This window comes from Argiope bruennichi, chromosome 7 (genome assembly GCF_947563725.1).
Source record: "Argiope bruennichi chromosome 7, qqArgBrue1.1, whole genome shotgun sequence".
Lineage (NCBI taxonomy): Eukaryota > Metazoa > Arthropoda > Arachnida > Araneae > Araneidae > Argiope > Argiope bruennichi.
This window is the reverse complement of record NC_079157.1, coordinates 55,856,699-55,879,548: the sequence shown is the minus strand read 5'-3', so window position 1 is coordinate 55,879,548 and position 22,850 is coordinate 55,856,699. Positions and strand designations below refer to the sequence as shown.

Below are 22,850 nucleotides of genomic sequence, written 5' to 3'. Positions count from 1 at the left end.
TAGTGATGTGTGCTGTTCTTTCAGTGACTGCAACATGAAATTTATTGTTGCATTAGCTGTTAATAAATTTGAACATCTCCGACATAATGCCTCAACATCCAGTTTTATTGCAAGTAGGGCTGATACAGTTTTGGATATTAAGTAGAATTCACTATCTGAAAAATAAATTTGTAGGTTTAAGTCAATTATTGTTTTTTGGATTGGATTTTTCAGTTTCAAAAATCGTTCTGTCCTTAGGAGTAAATTGTTCCAACGTGTTTTAGAACCTAATATTAACATATATTCTGTTTTATTTTCAGTTAGTATATACTTTTGTAATATGGCATTTTTTATAGGGGAACATTTAAATATCTAAACTATTTTTCGAACTTTATAAATTATAGGAAGCAATTCTTGATTGGTTAATATTTCATCCTCATTACCAATATCTTCTTCAACAATTACATTGTTATTATCATCATTATCACTCTCACTCTCTTCAAAGTCGGAATCCGAAGTTCCTATATCCACAGTATCTGGATTCTTCTGTTCTTAATTTTTTTTTTTTTTTTTTTTGGTATTACTCCTAATTGAATTCCATAAGCATAACACAATTGCTGATTTGCACCAATCAACTTTCCAACTTTTTTCATAACTGTTGCTCCATTAGTCATTATGGATACAATATCTTCTTTCAGGGATAATCGATAATTTAGATTTAAGCACTTCCATACATTTTTCGGCTGGCATACTTCCCCAGACATGTGTAAGTTCTATATTCCAAATTTTTTTTCTTAATGAGTGTTTATATTTAAATAGCGTCCATTTCTTACACTTGTCCATTCATCAAATGTAAGACTAAATTTTTCACCATTTACTTTTAATTGTATTAGCTCGTGTTTCAAAGAATTGCTAACACCGATTCTTGTTGTTCCGATTCGATGTTGGTAGATTTTTAAAACCTCTGGCAGATAGTGATTTTCTTAATTCAGTAGAAATGCAAAACACTCGAAAGAGCAAACTATCTAATGCTGCCATTTTACTTATAGTTTCATACAAATTATATATATATATATATATATATATATATATATATATATATATATATATATATATATATATATATATATATATATATATATTTCAAAATAATCTAAAATCCCTGATGGCTTGGGCTTAGAAACTGTGCTTAAATTTGTATCTTCATTGCAATTGGATTCTTTCCTCTTTAACAAATTTGTATCGTGTTTCGTTTTTAAATGTGTATGGAGTCCGTTTTTACTTCCTCCGTTCACTCTTGAACATTTTTTACATTGTGCCACCATATTCCTTTCATCATATAAATAATGAAACCAAACCGAAGTATTATCAACTGATTTTTTGTGTTCTTTAAAGACATTCTTATTCCTTATTATGGCTTAATATTTATGAGTATATATATAATAAATCTGAAAAATATTTTGAACCCTAAAGTATGATATGCAAATACAGTGTGAATAACAAACCAATTTAAAAAATATCAAATATTACGCACTTTCTTCACAACTACAACCTTGTTTTCACAGATGTGATTATCAGACTACGAATCCTGTGCGTGTGCAGTATCGTTCGAACATATTTATTATATTTAATTTGTAAAATCGCTCACATAAAACTTCTTGCCCATGATTCTGACAAATTTCAGACTTTAAAGCCGTTTATTTTAATAATTTTCCATATGTTCTGTTTATTATATATATAAATTCTTATACTGGAGGCCCTTTTTATGATACCATAGCTCTATTATGTCCGGCTCATATATCTTCTAAATTTAATGCTATTATAAATTCACATTTTTATTCATCCTGTAAATTACAAAAATATAAAACAGAATCCTTCTTCAGCTTTCAACAATTGAATAAAATCATATGATCAAATATTTGATGAAACAAACAATAGCGGTTCTCTTCACAATTACTGTTCACAAATATTGTTGTGTAGCATACTCAAAAATGTGCTTTTAAAAATTAAATGTCAACCCAAGAATTTTACAGAAACTAGATTTGCTTTATTGAAAAGATAACATTGTGGACTTAAAAACTGTTTAAAAAACATTTTCTTGCTGGAATATTTTCTGGAGTTATAGCGAAAAAACATCAAATCTAGCTTATTTTTTATTAATAAAAATTTCAAAAAAAATATTTTCAATATGCACATTTTATCCTCCAAAATATAATATTGACCAAATTTTTTTACTCTAGCTCAAGCTGTCTGGTCTGTAGAGCACCAGCACACAATACACACGCACATGCATATTTATTATTCGTTGAGACATACATTTAGAGTTTTAATAGAATGCTATGAAAATTCAATCCAGTTTTAGTACGTTTCTTTGTCTTTAAAACGACAAAGGAAATAAAAAATTATTTCCTTTGGATATTAATTCTAAAACAGAATTCTAACTTTTGTTTTTATTTTGCCTCACATGCGTTCTGTGATATGCATGATTACGTTTCTTTTGTCTTTATATTTTGTGTATTTGTTGCCACATGCTGGGGTTTCTTTTCAATCAGATGTGCACTTAATATGATGCATTATTAATTATATGCATATTTCTATTTGATATAATGTATACATAATGACTTCTATTTAGTACATGTAAACTAACTCTAATCGAATTTTAAAAAAATATATTCGATAGTATGCAATTTTCCGAGACATTACAAGATATTAAAATTCTTTGATATATTTTTCTCGTATCATTTAAAAACCAGTGGGGATGGTCTTCTCCACAAAACTTTTTCGTATACTCGCTAATAAAAGTGTTATTCCCCCACCTCGCGCGCAAAAAAAAAAAAAAAAAAAAAATGGGCGGATAAGGCAGAGAACTCCTTGCATGGCAATGGCATGCAATAGTTACGAAATACTAACTTATGGCTTGAATTTACTGTTTTATTGAATCTATCGTGTAATCCTTGGTGATTAATTCTCGGCACGCGGTTAATAGTTCCAAAAAAAGGAATTTGTGTTTTAGACATTTTTCCCGTCTGATTGATTTGACACTGAACTACATTTGCAGACACAAAATCGCATACCAAATTTGAGTCATTGCAGTTTTAAGTTATAACTTTATATACTTCTGAAAGTGCAGGGGCCGTGGTGGCCTGATGATAAGGTCTAGGCTTCGGAACTGGAGAGTTAAAGTTTGAGAGCCGATTCCACCGAAGAACCTCCGTGTAAGCAGGTCTGATGAACATTAAATACGTCGAGGCCAAACGTCCTCCCGCTGGTGTGCTGTAGAAGTTTGGAGAGGGGGGGGTATCAGCTGATGTCGTCCTCGTCATCTGACCGCAGTTCAAAATTACGAAGTCCACCCCAAAATAGCCTTAGTGTTGCTTTAAAACGGGACGTTAATAAAACTAAATTAAATTCTTAAAGTGCAGATTGTCAAATGGTCAATCCCGCGTTGGATTTGGTTCAAAATCTGGTAGATGTTATTATTGATGTTAAATATTTGTTCCCAATTTTATCCATCGTTTTGGAGTTATCGAGTTTCATATTCGAATAGCCGGATAGATAAAGTTCTGAGCGGATTTTGCTTAAAATTTAAGACATCTACGAATTTGGTTTAAAGATTATATACCAAATTTTATCCCTCTCGGTCAAAGCGTTTTTGAGCTATTTTTGTAACAGACAAACAGGCATTTTCTAAAAATATTTTTTTTTCGAATTAAGGGAGGTCTAAAGCGTGAAAATTTATCAAAAACTTAAATCCAACTCTTTTGACGATTACAATAAGTTATCTATATTTTGTACATGTGAAATAATGAAGTGACGGATGACAGGAAAATCTTATTTAAGTTCTATATAAAAGAATATTTTACATTCAAAATATATATGGTTAATAAATATTGTATTGTGTGCGTATGGGTTTATTCATCATAACTTCTGCTGTAACTATTTTATTATTTTATAAATATTTCAGTCTCTCACACATATATAGAAATAAGGTTTCGTGACAATTAATTAAATTGTTAATTTTTCATTGATAAATAAAAGATAAAAAGTATATTACATGTAATTTGTATGGCTTTTTTGCCAGATTTACAGTTAAGATGCTTAACCTGTGTGCCAATTTTTATCCATTTACTTCTGTACGTTTTGCAGTTACCACTTGCACTAGAACAGTCCAAAAAACTGATTTCCTCTTAATGAATTTACGGTAAAAATTTCGTATAAGTAGCATATACTGAATTTTATAAGCCTAGCTTAACGCTTTTTTGAGTTTTCATCTTCAGTGAACAGATATATTATTATATATAGTTTTTTGGACTCAAATAAGTCTGAAACGTTCAAATCGATATTTGTTAAAATCGAATTTTTTGACGATTATAATACTTTCTCTTCATATACTTTGTATATGCAAAGGCAAAAACAAGCAATCAAAAATATTTTTATAAAATGTAACTATCTTCAGACGCGCTATCATCCCATTGAGTGACAATTTTCTTCCATGGGATTGAGTTTATTTGAAATTATTGCAATTATATATTTAAAGTAGTAAATGATATTAAGATGTCAATGTAAGATTATTATTATTATTAAGTATTAGTCTATGAAGTATTAAGCATATTTGCTCTCAAGTATTTTGCCGTTTGTCAATTACAAATCTTTTGGCATTAAGAGATTAATCCTCATTTTTCAAGCATTCAAGTCAATCGATTATCTAATATTAGAGAATTTTTTAAGATAGTCTTAAGATTTACTCACTTAAACAGTAATAACTCAGAACCTTCTTATTTTTTCCCCGATCTAATATATTCTGCCACCTTCTAGAGTGGGAGTTCCAAGCAATCAAAATATGCTCCAAACGTTGAGATTAGGAATATGGGGTAACTAAACTGTTTTCAGCATTTAGTCTCATATTTCAAATACTGACGAAGTTAAGGATTTCTCTTATATTTTTGGGCCAAACTATCATTAATTATATACCTAAATGAATTTGATTGAGCTTTTGATTGAATTAAAATAAAAACAGGAAAAATGGCTGCAAAGATTGGGGCTGGGTTTCTCTACCAGTCGGTGTTTTTCCCATAGAGAATGTGCTATGAAGTAACACTTTTGAGATTTCTCTCGAAAATAGGAAGGAGGAGGGGAACAGATGATCATTGATGACATATCTAGCATTCATAAGTTTTCAAATAAAATAAAAATGATCAAAATTAGTACAGAAGCTGGGAGCAGAGGAACTCTGTCTCGGTTTTTTTTCCCCTGAAAGTAGTTTTCTTAAGAAACCTGTCGAGAATGTAGAGCACATACAAAGACCTATTTAGGAGTCATGAGTTATCATATGAAATAAAATGGACGAAATAAAGCCAATGATTGGAGCTGGGGAACTGTTTCTTTGGTTTTGCCTATTTTAAATATATAGATAAATTAAGATGCAATATTAATAATCAATCAGTAGCAAAATCAATAAATTTTAATTTTTAGAACTTTTTTTTAGTTCTAGCTGCAACCTGAATTCTTGCTGGCGATGCTGATAAATCCGTGATTTTTAAAAGCCTTGTCAACGTGTAGATTTATTTTAATTTAAACAATTTTCGTGGAAAAGGTTCGCCTTATATTAATAAACTCAATATAATAACACAATTATACAATCGATTAACAAATAAGATAATACAATAAGCAAGAGTTTTTGATATTGTTATAATTAATGAATACAAGAAAAAAAATATTCGTAATCAAAGTTTATGGTAGTGCGATTAATAGATTTGTCTTTAAAGTTATAAAATAGCTTCCTTTCATAAAAATTTTGCTATCAGTTACGATGCCCCTGTAAAAATATAAAAGATAATACTACATAATATTTAATATTTTGCTCAGATATTTATAAATGCCAATTTTGTTAATGGAATTTATTATTATCACCTTCCTAAAAATTAGATTAAAAGGAACTAAGAAACGATTGATCAATTATGCTTAAAATATTTCTAACAACTTACCTCAAGTAGATAAGGTTTACCTCTGCTGTCTAGAAGAATGTCAAAGCCAAGGAGTTCGAAGCACGAGGACACTGGTGTAGATATTGGAAAAGCCGTATGAAACAGATGTTGTAAAGTTGGCAGGGCAGAAAGGATTGTCTTAACAATTATTCCATCGATAACTGTCCACAGTTCTGTTATTGATATTCCTGTAGAAGTTAGTAACTTATGTAAATCACATAAAGACCTAAAAAAGGAACTATGGTTTAAAATAATGGAACTCATTAACGTAATGAAATATTTACAAAAAAAAAATTACTAATAATAACAATTACTCTTAAATGAAGTTTTTGAGCAAAATTGAATGTATCCTAAAATTACAATCGCTAAATTTTTCTCAATCATATCTTTTTTCGTTTGTGTACAGTCTTTGCTTTTAATCGGCTGATATTTATGTCGATATACGATTATGAGTGTGCAAACAGCATCAACAGAAAGAATTTTTTATGAGCTTATAGGTCTGAATGAAAACTTGGGTTAAAATATCGAAAGAATTTTACTTTTCATCTTTAAATCTATTCATTTGAGATATTCAAAAATACTTTATTTTGAAATCAAATTTCATTTATTGTTGCCATAATTAAAATCGTCATTAAATGCATTATCCAATAATTTACTTAGAAAGATGCAAATCATCACTGATTGAATATGATTTATTTACGCGACCGTATTTATAATATACAGGTTATTCCAAAAAATGGAACGATCACTTATTTTTTCCAATACTACACCTTGACATATACTTCCAATTACTGGTGGAAAATCGTGCGAAAACAATTTGGCCTCTGTGTAGGTTGATTATGAAAAGTTTAAAGCATTACATTTTATACGATCTCCATAGTTTAAAAGTAACAATTAGTAAAATATTTGGCCTCAGGGCATGCAGAGGAACTAAGGATTACATCCCTTCTTCACTAAATCAGTAACTTTAATATCATATCGTTTTGGATTCAAATAACTTCCCAGATTCTACGGTAATTTAATTTTTATTATATTAGAAATCAAATATTGATACAAAAATCAAAGAAAATTACTTTTTGCAATGATTTTCTTTAACTTCTTCTGGATTTTTCTCTCCTGAGTCTCTATTTATGGCATAATTTGTTAAGTGCATTCTTTTCTTCTTCTGGAGATTGTTTAAATAAAGAGAAGTTTGGAATAAGTGAAATTTTACCAGTTTGAAAACATTTTTACGCAAACTAAGTATTTTTGATACAAATACCATCCTTTTATACAAACTAGCACGGTATAAGCAAATCTACAAAAGATAAGTTGAAGATGGTCATGTTTTCATGAAATCCATAATTGAGGATTTTATTTCATGTGTTATACATTGTGAGACAGAACTATCTATCTCTAAAACAATTCTGTTCGACTTCCATATTATAATTTGTTTTAAGCATTTGAACTCAAAATATATAAATATATCCTTAAGTCATAGTTATTAATTCTATTTCTTTCTCTTCGTTACATTGATTTTATAAGTGTACAAATTGAGTTCTATAGACAGCAAATGGTTGAATCTAGTGACTAAGCCGCTAAGTTTTAACTCCAGGAAAATGGAATCACTAGAACTTGGAGTTGAGAAAAAATTCAAATTTTATTAACTTTAATGTTACGAAACAGTGAAGCACCAACGATTTTATATCCATATACAGACTAACAGCAGTGATCGCCCTAATCATTAGAGTTCTTTGGATAAATGGTATTTAATTATTTGAGAAATCAATGAAAATCAATCGATATTTCAAAGCTCTTTGTGTTTTAATATGTAAACTGAAATACAACTGAAATCGGAGTTTATTTCTAAAAATGTTCTTTCTAATACATAGAAGATTGCCATGAAAATAGATAACTAAAATTAAAAAATAAATTTGACAAACCATAATTACATAGAATTTCAGAGGATATAAGTCATAAAAATAACAAAACTAGCTTTACTTCTCTTTTAAAAGATTCTAAAAGCTGTAATGGTTCCATTTAAAAAAATGAGTATATCCACCTAGAAATTATAATTTGCGTGATTTAACTTAAGTTCCAAATGCATTTGAAAAGTTTTTATTTATAGAATTTTTTCATTTTAATAAGCTGCAAAAATTAAATACATTTAATGATATAAAAATAATTTTGTGGCATTTAATCTTTTGATAATTTTTTTACACAGAATTCATAATAATTTTATAAACTTTAGAATATATAACTAACCAAATTTGAAGAATTCGGTTTCTTGTAAGGTATCGTCGCTAAACGAACCAATCCTTCTTTATAAATGTAAATCCTTAGAGGCCTTATAGAAGTGATCAAAACATAAAGTCGGAGATCAAATTTGAAACTTTCCATCAAGAAAGGCTATAAAGATATGGATTAAATTGCATCTATTATTCTGAAATTAGTTATCGCTTTGATCATTTATAAATAAAATATGTGTACATTTTTAGAATATAAAAATTCAAGAATATTTGGAAACTAGTATTATAATTGGAAAATTTTAACCAGCTATTCTATTAAAATAGATATTTTATTTTAAATAATAGAACAGAAGATAAATTCTAAAACATACTTTAGATATATATTTTTGGCAAACAACATTGCAATATTTCTTTATGTCGGGAATTCCTTTCACTAGATCTATACCAATGCCTTGACAATTTCTATCTGGTTTTATGATAAAAATTTCAGATTTTCTCTTCTCACAATATTTCCGCAAAGACACTTTTCTGAAAAACAAGCATTTTTATACATTTTTAGTGATTTTTTTAAAGAATATACCTTACATTTACCTTAACGCAAATTTACCCTAACAATGACTCGATTCAATTAATTTTCAGATTACTACTTAACAATGATAGAATTATTAAAATCATCTTCTTTTTGTAAAAATAAAATGATTTTTACACCAGGAAGTAGATTTCAATCACTCTTTTTAAATCAACTAGTGGTCTCCCAAAAATTTTCTCGTATTTCTCTAATAGATATGTTATCCTAGAGAACATCTTCCATAGCATTGACATACAATATATTAACGAAATATTAACCTTTAACATGAACTAAGCATTTTTATCGAATCTGCCATGTCATCCTTGGAGAGTTATTTGGCGATTAATTCTTGGCAAGCGGTGTCCGAAAATCGAATCTAGGTTTTAGATGCGTTTGTTGAAACAAATTGACACAAGAATTTGACAAAAAAAATCAACACTTGCAACTACAAAATTCCATACCAAATTTGATACATTTAAGTCATTGCGTGTTTGGTTTATCACGTTTGCATGTTTCTGAAAATGCAGATTGACAGACGGTCAACCTCTTGTTCGATCAGCTCAAAATTTGACAGATATCTACTCTAAAGACGTTAAATTTGTGAGCCGAATTTTATCCATCTGGATCTTTTCATCCATCTAGCTTAAAATGTTTTTAATTAACTTTGCCACAGATAGAGAGAGTGACATTTTTCAAAAATGTGTTTTTCGAACTCAGGGAGATCTAAAACGTGGAGTTTCGTCAAAATCTCATGTTCGAATCTTTTGACGATTGCCAGACTTTCCCAATTTTACGGATATGAGAAAGTAAAAAAATCCAAAATGGATGGAATCGGAAGCAACTATCATTTTATAATTAAAGAGTCCAATATGAAAAACTGTATAAAAGTATTTTACATCCAAAATCAAACCATGTAATCTTTTATTCAACAGACTTCTTGAATGTAATAATTAATTAGATAGAGAATTAGTTTTTTACAACACTGCTTTGAAAAAGTAGCTATGAGGGGGAAGAGGATTTATTGTATTATTTAATGTGGAATTGATTTCTTATAACAGAAATACTTCCAATTCGCTCTTATAAATTTTGATCATTTATATGTAAAAAATACCGAAGGAAAATATTCAATATTTGAAAATTTTTTAATGATCTTTGTGCCTGCCACTTTGTGAATCTGCATTTGCAAAATTTCCAAAAGATTTAAGCTCAATTTTTACTTTCAAAATTAATATCTTTATGTTCCGTCATACTTTTTCTTAACAATTCGAAAATAAAATTGCCTTAAATTTTAAATAGAACTCATCAGTTCATTTACTAGTTAAATTAAACCAATTCAGTAAATCTGGTAAATGAATTACCAGTTCCTTAATTTACCAACTAAATTAAATATCAAGATGGAAATCATGAATATTCATTGTTTATACTAATAGGAAACTTTTCGTTTTTCTAATTATAATAAAATATTAATCTAAAATATCATTTAAACATTTTTTGCTTAATAAAATTTATGCAGTATTTTATGTAGGTATTTTCGATGGTGCTTCGTAAAATTTAAATAAAGTTTTATAAAATATTTTTATTTTGTACCATTTAGAATATTCTGAATTGTTTCGTTCATTTTATTATATTCATTAAAAAGTTTACAAATTCAATCGTTTCCAAATGTTATGTATGCACATGCAAAAAAATGTAAAGGCTTTACTTAGTATTTCACAATAGAAATATTTTTAATTTAAAAATACGGAAAGATAAAGCTTAAATGTCAGAGAAATGGTACAGCTATATTAAACATAATAATATATCATTATTGATTCTTGAATCCAAATTTCCTGCATAGTAAACTTTTTAAAAATATTCATTACTATTGTTCTTATTAACATTTTTTTTCGTAACTTAAAGCCTAGCATTTTTCTTTCTTGATTTTAAGAAAAACAAGTAAATTCAGAAAACACTTCAAAATATCTTACTCTAAAATTATGGTAAAAAATAAATTAATGGAGAAAAATGAGATACTCTTGTATAACATGTATACTTGAATAACCGAAATCTAAATACTGTAGAATTAATTATCCCGAAAAGAATTTTGATAAATATGATGAGAAATTGCAGCAAAATCATCAATCATTAAAGTTGAGGACTTTACCGTAACATCATAGAGAAAAAGGGTAAAGAAAATAAATCATTAACACACTGCATACCACGGTCAAGCGGATAATATTTCAGAGGGAGCCATCACATTTTTCCTTTTTTTTTTTCTTCTTGTAATTGGCATTTATTTGAATTCAAATATATTTAGTCATGCATAATATTTATACATAAATCTTTTTTAATTTTATCAGCTTTTTTTTGTTTGTTTGTTTATTTTGATGTCGCTGACATCAAAATACATTTCAACGACAATCATTTACGTATTACGTCAACGACACGTATTACGTCAACGATTTATTACGTATTACGTCAACGACATATCATTACGTATTTTATTATTTTATCTACAAAAATCACACTTAAAGTCGTTTTCCTATAGATTACAAAAAACACGCTCAGTACTCTCTGGGGAACGCAATTGTCGCACACACGTACACGGCGTGACACGCAATATGCTAAGATTCCTACCTTGAAATGTTGAAAATTGTATTTCGTTTCACCTCGACTTGAAAACAGACACGCTAGTTTAAATTCAATTGGATTTTTTTAATATATTCTCTCATTTAATATCAATTACAAATTTTCTTATGATATTTTGGTCTAATATATATTTCTCAATGTTTTACAGTTGAAAAAAAGTTGTTAATCCGCAATACAAAAGTTTGGATTGAAAGTGATAAAATGTTGAAGCATATTATGCGTTTTTTCATAGTATTGACCTGAATAGCTTCTCTTCAGTTATAGTATGACCTTCTCTTTTACAGGACTCTTCACTTTTCTTTCCAAGTTAAAATTTTATCCATTCAAATTACCGAATTTTATCAAGATTAAATGCTCCATGATCTTAAACCAACGCTCTTTTAAAGCGTCCGATGCTAAAAAAATGACCTTCAAAATCTTCCATTTTTTTTAAGAAATCATCGTTTATTAAGAAATTACCATATTAAAAAATCATCTTTCTTATTAAGAAATCCCCTTAAAACGATTTTTGTTAGACATCAGAACATCCTACTTATAAAACAGAAAATAGTTAATTTATCCAACAAGAAGAAAAAGTAACTTGAATGAATGTTTATTTCTTGAAAATAAATTGATTTCATCGGTATTAAAAAATAGGATAAGCAATTCACTTCCATCCTCAAATATTTTATTTCATTTTTAAGACGGCTAATTTGAATTGGCGCCACAAATTAATGAATCAAAAATTGAGTAGGGTTAATTTGAATTAAGAAAATCATCAAAAAAGAAGAAATTAACCTTGAAGAGCCAATGCTTTAAAAGTTGATGCAATCCGTTTGCACTCTCTGCAAGTAACCTTGCTGAGTATTTCAGTGTTAGAAAAATGTAAATAAAAGGCGGAAAATATGAAATTTTTTAATTATGAATTGGAAATACTAAAAAAATTGTAAAAACTTTAATTTTCTGAAGCAAGAACAAACCTCACAAAATCGTAGCAGTATAGATGTGACGATTTCATTTTGCTCTCTGCTGATGTTCGTATCGAAAAATAATAAGGCTTATTTTTAGTTTTATTAATAGAATCACTGGATACTTTTCGGAATTAGAAATAAAAAACAAAAAAATCCATTGAAAGAACAATTACTTCTCAAACGGTACCTGGCAAAGTATTTTTAACTAATTCTATATACAATGTAGCTTGGATTTAAATATCATCAAAATACTTCATAAAAGATACAAGGATAAATATTTTCAGTACAAGATTTTTTATATACATCCAACTCGTATGAGCCACATTTATTTTAGGTACTTTAAAGATAAAGGAAATTAACTTCTACTTTCAAGAACTAATTAGAATTTTATCTTTGAGATTAAGATTTATACGACCTTGTCTCCTCTTTAATTTCTCTATTAACTGAATCAGTTAAACTAGAAGTCTTTTTATAACCATCATTTTTTAATTTTTTTAATAATTTTATATTTATAGATAGATTATGAATCTAAAATTAACTCATGCATCAGAAATTTAGTCACATATTACAATTCAGAAAACTATGTTAATTAGCCAGTTTTTTAGAGTTTTCTACATTAAAAACAAAGTCAAAAATATTAGAAAAACTAATTCTTGGTTTGGAATATTTTATTCCTGTTTGCAAACTGTATTAAATATTTTTTTCTTATTGCTAGGTTTTAAAAACTAATGATTACTCATTGGTATTTAATAATCATTAGTTAATGACAGTGTATTATTAATTATTCACTTTATTACTATGCATGTGATAAATGAGGGCATGGAAATTATCTTTGATAAAAAATGGTGCGTGGAATCTTTATTTCAGCTGGAAAACAATCCCATTTTAAAGGCTATGTTTACGATGTTTTTTCCTTTCATTTAGATGCCGATATTCTCGGCAAAAGTGCATGCAGCCTTTCTCGGCTTGCATATTCGCTCAGAATATTGATTATACGGTGTACATAACTATGTGAAATTCAACAAGGCTTAATAATTAATAAGTTGCTCAATAAGATTAAAAAATATGAATTTAATGGAAACTAGATGTATTGCAAAACCGAATTGCCACTTTTTAAGCATGCTTTCAAAATAATGCATAATTTCTGAATTGGGCTACACAAAAGAGTCAGAAAAATTGGTACAGGTGTCTGGCAAAACTGTTGGACTGATTCTTGCAGCTATAATGGCAAGTTATCAAGTTTTAAGAGATTTTGATTTAAGTGCCTTACTATGGTGCTTTTATGTGTGGGGGATCAGACATCAGAACATCAAACAACATCAGAAATATTAATAAGCATGTAAATTTATAAGAATAATATGATGCTTTGAAAAAATTATATGAAACAGTCCGAAAATGAACCAAAATTTCCCAAAATATTATAAATCTGTATCTTTAATAGAATTCAGATGCCAGAATTTTCAATGTATAAATTTGTGAGAAGAAAAATTCAAATTCCTTATTTCTTAGTCAAAGCGTCTAAAAGAAGAGAAAACTACATTATAATAATAGTGAAAATAGAATTAAACTAAAAATATAAAATTTGAAAAATAGAAAAGAAATATCCATCCAGCCGCATTTAGAGGTTGAAAATCACTTTTCAGGCTCTAAATTCTCTTGCAACTCTCGAAAAACTTTTATTAATAATGTTTTCCTTTTAATGTGACACGAATTCTCCTAATTTGGTTTACTTTTTTATCTCCAATCATAAGGAAATCATGGGGAAATTAAATTTTCCACCCCACCATTTAACTCACTTTGAGCGAGATGATCTATCTATGATCTCATCTAAGATTCTTATTCTCTTTACAATATATCCGAGGTTTAATAGACTCCAATTAAATGACTATAGTTATCGTGTTAATACGGGCAAAGCGTTGTATGCATATCTTAAATAATATCCTAATTTTTTCTTAAATTAGCCAATATTGCTACATTCTAAAATTTTCTCTTATTTACTGATACTTATTACTACTTTTTTATTTAATTATTTCTAACACGCGCTCTAAAAAATTGCTGAGTCAGAAAATCTCCCGCCCAAAGCGAAGGGATAAAAATCCCTAACGCCTACGGCATTCTTTTAAAGTTACTTAAGATTCCCTTTCATAAGTCGACATATGTCAAAAAAATCTTTATCAGAATTCCTTAATAAAATCACGAAAAAGAAAACTTTCTTCACTTTGCTCTTGTCTTCTAATGAGAACGGAGCGTTTTGCTTTTATCCTTGTTTACAAATTATACTTCCCGTGATAAAATAAATGGAAATCTATTCAAAATGTGTCATTCTTTCGGCCATGTATCTGCTAAATTTATGCTGCATATACATGTGAAAAAATGATTTAGAAAAAAAAAACATTGCAGCTAGTTTGATTTTTATTAAAATAATGATTATGAAAAGGAAAAATAATTGATGAAATTTGCTAACATTTGGGTAAATCATTTTACAACAATTAAGCTGGAATTGTTAAAAAAAAAGATAATTCTGTAATCAAATTTCTTCCTTTTCATAATATTCGATGGAAAATATGTATTAATCTCAGATGTATTTATATATAGGGCGTCCACACACTATAGTGGGCAATAGATAATTTTTAGTCATTTTATAGACAACTACTTCCAATTGACAAATACTTCAAATGGCGTAAGAAAAAATATTTTATGTCGTTTCGGTCAATAAATATGTTGCTTAAAGAATAAACTATATGTAAATTTTCATACATCCACCCGACCTTACAAATAAAATTTAGAAAACTTTTATCGCCATGACGTACTTTTTTTCCCGAAATTTCTTTCTTCTGCTATCCAAATTTTACGAATTTTGAAGCTTTGAATATTATTATTTTAGATAATAAACAAGATAATCAACAATCATGAGGAAACGGAATTCGTTGATTGTGTGATCTAATTTGAGGCAGCTGTTGAAATAATTTAAAGTCTATTATATCTAAAATTTCATATGTCGGCCGGTTTTATTTTTAATGGATTGGACTGTTAAATGTTATAATATCAAGAAAAAATATTACAATGTCAAGAATATTTCACTACATATGATTAATAGTATTGAAGAATTGTGTACAAGTTAAAGAATCGTATTTTATTTCAGCATTACATATATAGACTTAATTAGCAAAAGTTGAAATGCTTTATATCGTGAATTTTCAGACTGCATCTATATCCCTATCTCTTTTTATCTATGCATCTACATTTCTATTAGGAAATAAACCATTGGCCGCGATTAGACTGAAGGCCCCGAGTATGTATACTGTTGAGGGATATGCTCAGTATAAAAAATCTCAGCCGGTTTCGTGCCTAGGCCGTCCAGCTCAAAATGAGGGAAATCGTGCTGAAATGAAATTTTCTTTTTCCCATGACACCTACACTATAGAAGATAGAAGAATAATTTGACTTGGAAACTCATCGTTTTATTATTACGAGTAAGTTCAACATTTAATATTTTTCAATATTTACAATCCTATTCAAAGAATGAAGTTCCTGAAAATAATGCAGTTTCAATTGATTTTTACCATGCCCTGTAACACTTCCCAGGGAAACTTTTATCAGCTGCATTCTTTTCCATTATATTTCAGTTACATAGTTCCAACTATTGCAGGATTAGAGGAGGGGAATAAAGCTGATATCTCCATGCGCTTGCTTATTTTAAACCTTTAGCTAGTGATTCAAACGCGGAGCGAGAGTGGAAAGAAAAATAATTTTATTTATATGCCGGTACAATTATAAAGATGAAATAAATTGTTGATTAAAATCTGGATAAATCCTTTTGTTTTTAAAGAAATGCCATCTTGTGTGTCAGTGCCAACACACGTACTCATCTTTGAGCATGTGCCAGCTATTCAGTCACGGGAAGAGAGTGGAAAGATTAAAAAAAAAATGATTTTTATGCTAGTATGATTGAGCTGTGAAAATGAAAGCTGCTAATAAAATTGTGAATCTTTTTGTTTTTAAATCTGAAGATAAATATTTTGCAGTTATCCGAATAATAATACAACAACCTTCTCATAACCATTATTATTTTTTCATAAGAGAGCGGCGGAGAGAATTAATTTATTTCTGGACAGAAAATTTTACTTTAACCTCGTGGCTTACATGAAATAATGAATTCTAAATAAAGCTTTTATGAATTGTTATATACATGTTTCTAGGTTATGGATATCACTTTTTAGACGAATAGTTCTGCATAGAAAAATAAAAAACATTTCAAAGAATAACAGTTTTTATTTCTTTGTTTTGAACACAAAGTATATTACTAGAAGCTTTTAAGATCTTTATATGATATTATTATGAAGTCCGAACTCGTCTCGTTTATTTCGGTATTTATGCAGAAATTTTTCTCTCGTCAGAGATTTCTTGCTTTTTAAAAATTTAATAACTTCTAAAACAGGGCAATACAAATTTAAAGGAAGATATATAAAGTTGGTAAATTTTAAATGGAGCAAAAAAAAATGTTGTTTTTTAATATTCTTTTGGTAAATTATAACAGCGTATTTATGAAACTTCTGAGAATCGTAAAGGTAAATATTTCTCAATCAATAACTTACTCATCTGGCAGACAAAATGTGAGAGGAAAGAAATTATAATGTTGCGGAAGAACCTTCTTCATTCTGTTCATATTATGGCAGAGTAGATCTTTCTTGCAGATTTCGCTCATACCTGGAAAATGATTTATCCTCTAAAAGTGTATAAAATAACTTACATTAATACCATGTAATCAATAAATCTATTATTGAATTTAATTAAGTTGTTAGTTTGAAGTCATAACTGTAATTATTTTCTCAGATACTGTATCTAAATCATATCTTGAATGATAAATTCGTGTGATAATGATATGTAGTTTACTTGAAATGGTTTCATCTTGCTGAAGCGGTCCTTTGTTATCAAACCATCTATCCATGCTAATATCCAACTATCGTCATTCTTAGCATTAACAGCTCCCGAGTCAGTAAGTACATTGCGGACTGTTGGGGAAAGAAAGTCATTTCATTTAATTTTTTATTAATATTGCATTCTCTTGAATATAATTATTTTACTAAAGTCTGCTAATTTATTTTTTATTAAAAATGATTTCATTTTGTTTCAAAATCTTTTGCAGCCATTTCCTGCTCGCATGATGGATGTTAAATCATATAATGTCGCATCAAGTTAAATATGGATTCTATTCAAAATTTTGTAGAATAAGACGTAATAAAATTAGCAGTCAGATATTAAATGATATGGAAAGTAATATTTATCACGTGAAGCGATTCCATTCCAAATAAATCCAAGCAAATTCTCTTCATCAGATACATCCATTCATAATTAATGAAAATAAATACGTTAAAATTATTCCATTTCAAATCAATTATTTTTATAATAATTGAAATAATGAATTTAAATTACGTTCATGACACAAAGAGCAAATGATTTATTTGATATGATTAATGATTTATTATTTATATGATCGTCTCTCAAATATATTTGAACAATAAAAGATACTGCAAATTTGACTTCTTCCATTCACTTTCATCTTCTTTCAAAATGGATTTTACCGTGGATATTTGGATTTTATATTTATTTAGTCCTGCTTAATTCAATAAAAAATTTAATGAACAATACTTTTTGTATGTTTATTAGTTAAAACTTCAGTAGTCAAAGCTTAGTAAGTTTGAATTTTTATATGGTTAAGTGTGATACAACAAATAATTGTGACAAATAATTAAATCGGCTTCATCGAATAGTTTCTAAAATATTTGAATTTTCAAAATATCTAAAATATTTTAAAGAATATGAAATATTAATATTGAAATAATATTTTTGCAAGCATTTTTATGGCTTTATTAACCGAAAATGGTCTTTTTTAAAAATGTTTGTTTTAAATAAAACCATTTTCAAAAGCAAACTTTTATTGCTTTACTAAAAAGTGGATTTTTTTAATTTAATTATTTTCTACTTTTTAACCTTAATTTGTAATTTATTATTATAAATTTTATTCAATACTGGAAATTGTATTTTACACATTCGCTATCATAAGGCTCCGCTCATATGTAATCAATATTTAATTAAATTAATCAATCAGTCGTTTCTTAACATCTGAAAGTTCTTCCATCGAGAATAACATAAATATACAAAATTTCGAAATATCTAAGACAGAAAGTGAGTGAATAACTCACTAGAAAACAATTCTATTTTCAAAAACATAAGCAAACCAAATTTTTTATAAAATAAATTATAAATTACAAAATTTTACTGCCTCATTTAAAACAACTTCTTCCCCATCAAAAATGAATCTCACCTACTACATTTTTGCGCTCATCTTGTCTTATGAATAAATACAATCAAGTTGTAGATAAGATATAATTGCATCAAAGCTGCTTTTATTAATTTCAACCTTGACAATTTCGTTATTTTTACATTGGCATGCATTTTTCTCAAAAGAGGAACTCCATTAAACTGTGTGAAAGTGCAAGGTAGCTACACTTGATCCTCAAATGTATGCAGATTTTAATAATGTTGGTTGTATAGGCGATGGTAAAACAAATCTTACAACAGTATCTTCTCCTTGATGCCAATGATTCTGTCGAATTATCAGACAATTAAGTCATATTATTTTAATTGACTTACATACGTTCTATTTACCACGCGCATGCACACTTTTAATATATCCATAGCATCATAATACTATTAAACATATAAATCAGCTTCATCTATCTATTGAACTTCGTGGTATTGGAACTTTTCTATTCTTCTTGTAAACTACACATATATTAAGCAAAATCCTTCTTAATCTTTCAACAATTTAAGAAAATCACGCGATTATACATTAGATGAAATAATGAAATAGGTTTAAATTTCAAGACAACAACGTTATCTGTTTCTGGAAAATACGCAAAAAACATTTTAAATTACTAAAATACAGGGAAAATTTGCATGACTATTAATTTGATATTATTTAAAAGAAAAGAAAGAATGTTTTGAAGTGGTATAATACTTATTTTTGTGCAATAATATTTCCGTTAAGTTAAGGCTGAAAAAAGGAAATTTCAGCTTAGGTTTTAATAATATTTTTTTTTTTAAAAAAAGCACTCGGTGTTGCACATTTCCAACCTCTAAGGTATATATATATATATATATATATATATATATGTATCCTAAATTTGGTAAACGGTCTAGTTTGTAGAAAGTCGACACATACCCAAGCATCATTATTATTAATTGAGATTTATTACTTTTTGCATTAGCATTCTGTATTTATTTTTTCATTTGCTTTGCTTGTGTCTTATTTTGTTTAAATTGATTTTGCTACAAAATTCTTTGAATTTTTCAAAATCTTTTGCAAAATGTCAATATAAATTTTTACACTGACCAATTAAAAATGAATCTTTACAAACACATAGAATATCTTTACACTTTTATTTCACTTAGCTTATTCAGTGTTTTCAAGATGTAATATAAATTTTATTCACTCCCTTATGGGACTTCATAACTTTAAAATTTTTTACATGCATGTGTTTCAGATGATAGTGTTTTATTTTAACATTCACAAAACTTTATAAGGAGTTAATAGATTAATAGTGATTAAATTTCAATTAATTGATAATGTTTATAGTGAATATGAAATATTTTTATTTCAAAATATTCATAATAATGAATTACAAATTCTAAATTAAGTTGAAAATAAATTTTAAAAAATTGCTGCTTTAAAATTCATTTATAAAAACGTGTTTGTCTAAACTGTTTTATTAGACTTATTGATGAATCAGTCATCCTAAAAATCTGACAATCAATTAGATATCAGTTGAATATTTTCGTAACATTTTCTTTAATAGAGGTCTTTAACAGAAATTGCTGAATTCTGGAAATAGATATATGTATTTTGACTAGAAAAGTTGATTATTACCTAATGGAAATTTGCATTCCTCCAAGAAAATTTTGAATTTCCTGAAAATTCAGAATCAGTTTCAATTAGTTTTTAGATAGTTACCGGTTCAATATAAATTCATCATAAAATAAATGCTTGAATAAAATTACAAAACTATTTCATTTGACCATATTCTTAGATAAAATTTTGTATTTATCTAAGAAATAAAACAAGTATATACATTTTTTTTTTCAATATCTTTGGCCTCTGTATGAATAAAAATAGGGTATATCACAAAAAGCTTTTTCTTTTTTGAACTTAAAAATTTCAAAAAAGAAAAATCGATAAAAGTTGTCACATGGTCATATATCTATCACTGAAAAATATTTAGGTCTCCCGAAATGAGCCGAAAGTCTGAATTCTTTTGGTCAAGAATGTGGATTCTGAAGTTTAATAAAACATAAATAGAAAGCAATTTTTAGTTTACTGGTACAAAAATGTAAAGTTTAAAATGTTAATTGAAGCAAAAAAATTTATCTATATATTTTTTTTTAATTTAAGACTACTGCATTAGCAATAAAATTATAAATGTTTCAAAAAATAAAGATCAATTTTTGACGGTTTCATTTGCGTCTAATGCACTTTTCTTAAATAAAAAGAATTTTAAAGATAAAACATATTTTCTAAACCAATCTTATTTTTTATTTTGTGCAATCAAGTCTATTTTTGTAGTAAGGGAAATAAAGCCAAATAAAACTTAAAGTTAAAAAAAAATGCTAAAAAAACAACATATATGAATCATAAATAATTAAACGCCATAATCATACATACTGCATATTAAATATTGGAATAAAGAACACAATATAAAATTTTGAATGTTAATTAACAGTGATAAAATTATATCCGTCATGTAAAAGTTAGATCTCTCGGTCCTTAGATTCTGCATGACAACCTTTCCTTCTTCTTCTTCCTTTTTCATTTTTTACCAGATACAAATATTTTTAAACTTTCAAACCATCCTTTAAGTAAATATCAATTCTTTTATTTATAATACAGTTCAGCTTTATGAGCTCATTTTGTGAAATGACGAATAACTACATCGGTGGGAGAAAATCTAGACTTTTTCTATGAAGTATGTGCCCGAAGAGTATTTCCAGTATAGCAGGAGCACATCTAGCAAATTCTCTTTTTCAGGATTTAAATGTTGTAACGTCAGAAAATTAGTCAGCAGTAATAGATGAAAGGAAAGATTTTCATTAAAGGGTAATTTAATTTGAACCTTAGCAAAAAGAGAAATGTAATTGTAAATGTTAAATCTGTCAGGATAGATAATTGATGTAGAATCATCGGTTGAAGAATCAGATTCAATATATTTTTAACTCTAGAAACTCATTCCGGAAATACATATCATCAGTGCTAAAAATTTATGATATAAAATTGCATTTATGAGAAAAGTACCAATGTCCTAAGTTGTGATGGTTCCTGCAATAAATACTAGAGCATTTAATGGATCAATTTTATTTTTCGAAAAAGCTTTAAAACCTCAATACAACGATGCTTTGTTTGGCTCATTTAAATGAATTGCCTCTTAGGAAAGTTATGGTTGTCCTCGATAGTCCAGCAACTTACTTCTTTTAGTGAAACTGTAGAAAAATGTTTAATACTATATCAAGTTTTTCCATTTGTTTTGCACAATAAAAGAGATAGTATTTTATAGATATTTCAGGGACAGATTTCAATGGGTTCAGGACAGACAAGAAAGACCTTTGGGGTATACATGAGTGTCTACTAGCTGGCAAATTCCCCTAAGAAATAGAAAACAGAAACCCTAAAAGCATTTCCCATGCAAGGTAATTGGCAATAGCAAATTAAATATTATGTTTTTACATTATCACGTGATCCAATCCGTAATTGAGAATACTAGATGAGTTCGTCATGAACTTGAATATAAAATATTATCCAAAAAATGTTTATGCGTCACAAAACTTTTTACTTTCTCGTATATGAAATATAGAAAAAGTATTATGTCGTTAAAAATTCGAACTCGAGATTTTGATGCATCTCCAAGTTTTAGATCACCCTGAGTTCAAAAAACGCATTTTTTGGAAAATGTCCTTCTGTCAGTCTGTGGCAAAGTTAACTTAAAAGGCTTTGAGCTTGACGGCTGAGATTTAATATATGGGCTTTACACTAAATTTGTAAATTTCTATCAAATTTTCAGCAAAATTAATGCAAGGGAAGTCTATCTGTCCGGCTGTTCGAATATAAGTTAACATGATAACTACAAAACTAAGATAGCCAGATAGATAAAATTCAGTTCACAGATTTGCCATCTGCAGTGTACACAACTATCAAATTTTGAGACAAATCGAAGAAGGATTTGACTATTTCTCGATCTGTGCCCTCAGAAACATGTAAACACAATAATTAAAAAACAGAATGACTTAAATACTACATCAAATCTGGTATGGGATTTTGTGACTGTGTGTATAGTTTTGCATTCAATTTTTATTTCAATCGGTTAGAAAAAAAGCCCGTTAAGCCCGTTTTTTGGATACAATTAACCGTCATGCCAGGAATTAATCGTCAAAAGATTCCCCAAAGATACTACAACAAATTGAA

General features: G+C 28.0%; 1 protein-coding gene across 1 annotated transcript in view; it reads right to left on the bottom strand.

The window, feature by feature from the left end:
- Positions 1-17,042, bottom strand: part of LOC129975380 (tubulin polyglutamylase TTLL6-like) — a 33,201-nt gene extending 16,159 nt beyond the window's left edge. Inside the window, exons 1-5 of the mRNA XM_056088443.1 lie at positions 16,933-17,042; positions 8,563-8,719; positions 8,208-8,351; positions 7,037-7,128; positions 5,964-6,189 (exon numbers count right to left, since the gene is read on the bottom strand). Of these exons, the coding sequence (XP_055944418.1) occupies positions 5,964-6,189; positions 7,037-7,128; positions 8,208-8,351; positions 8,563-8,719; positions 16,933-17,042 (729 nt within the window). The remainder of the gene's footprint in view (positions 1-5,963; positions 6,190-7,036; positions 7,129-8,207; positions 8,352-8,562; positions 8,720-16,932) is intronic.
- Positions 17,043-22,850: the final 5,808 nt, after the last annotated feature.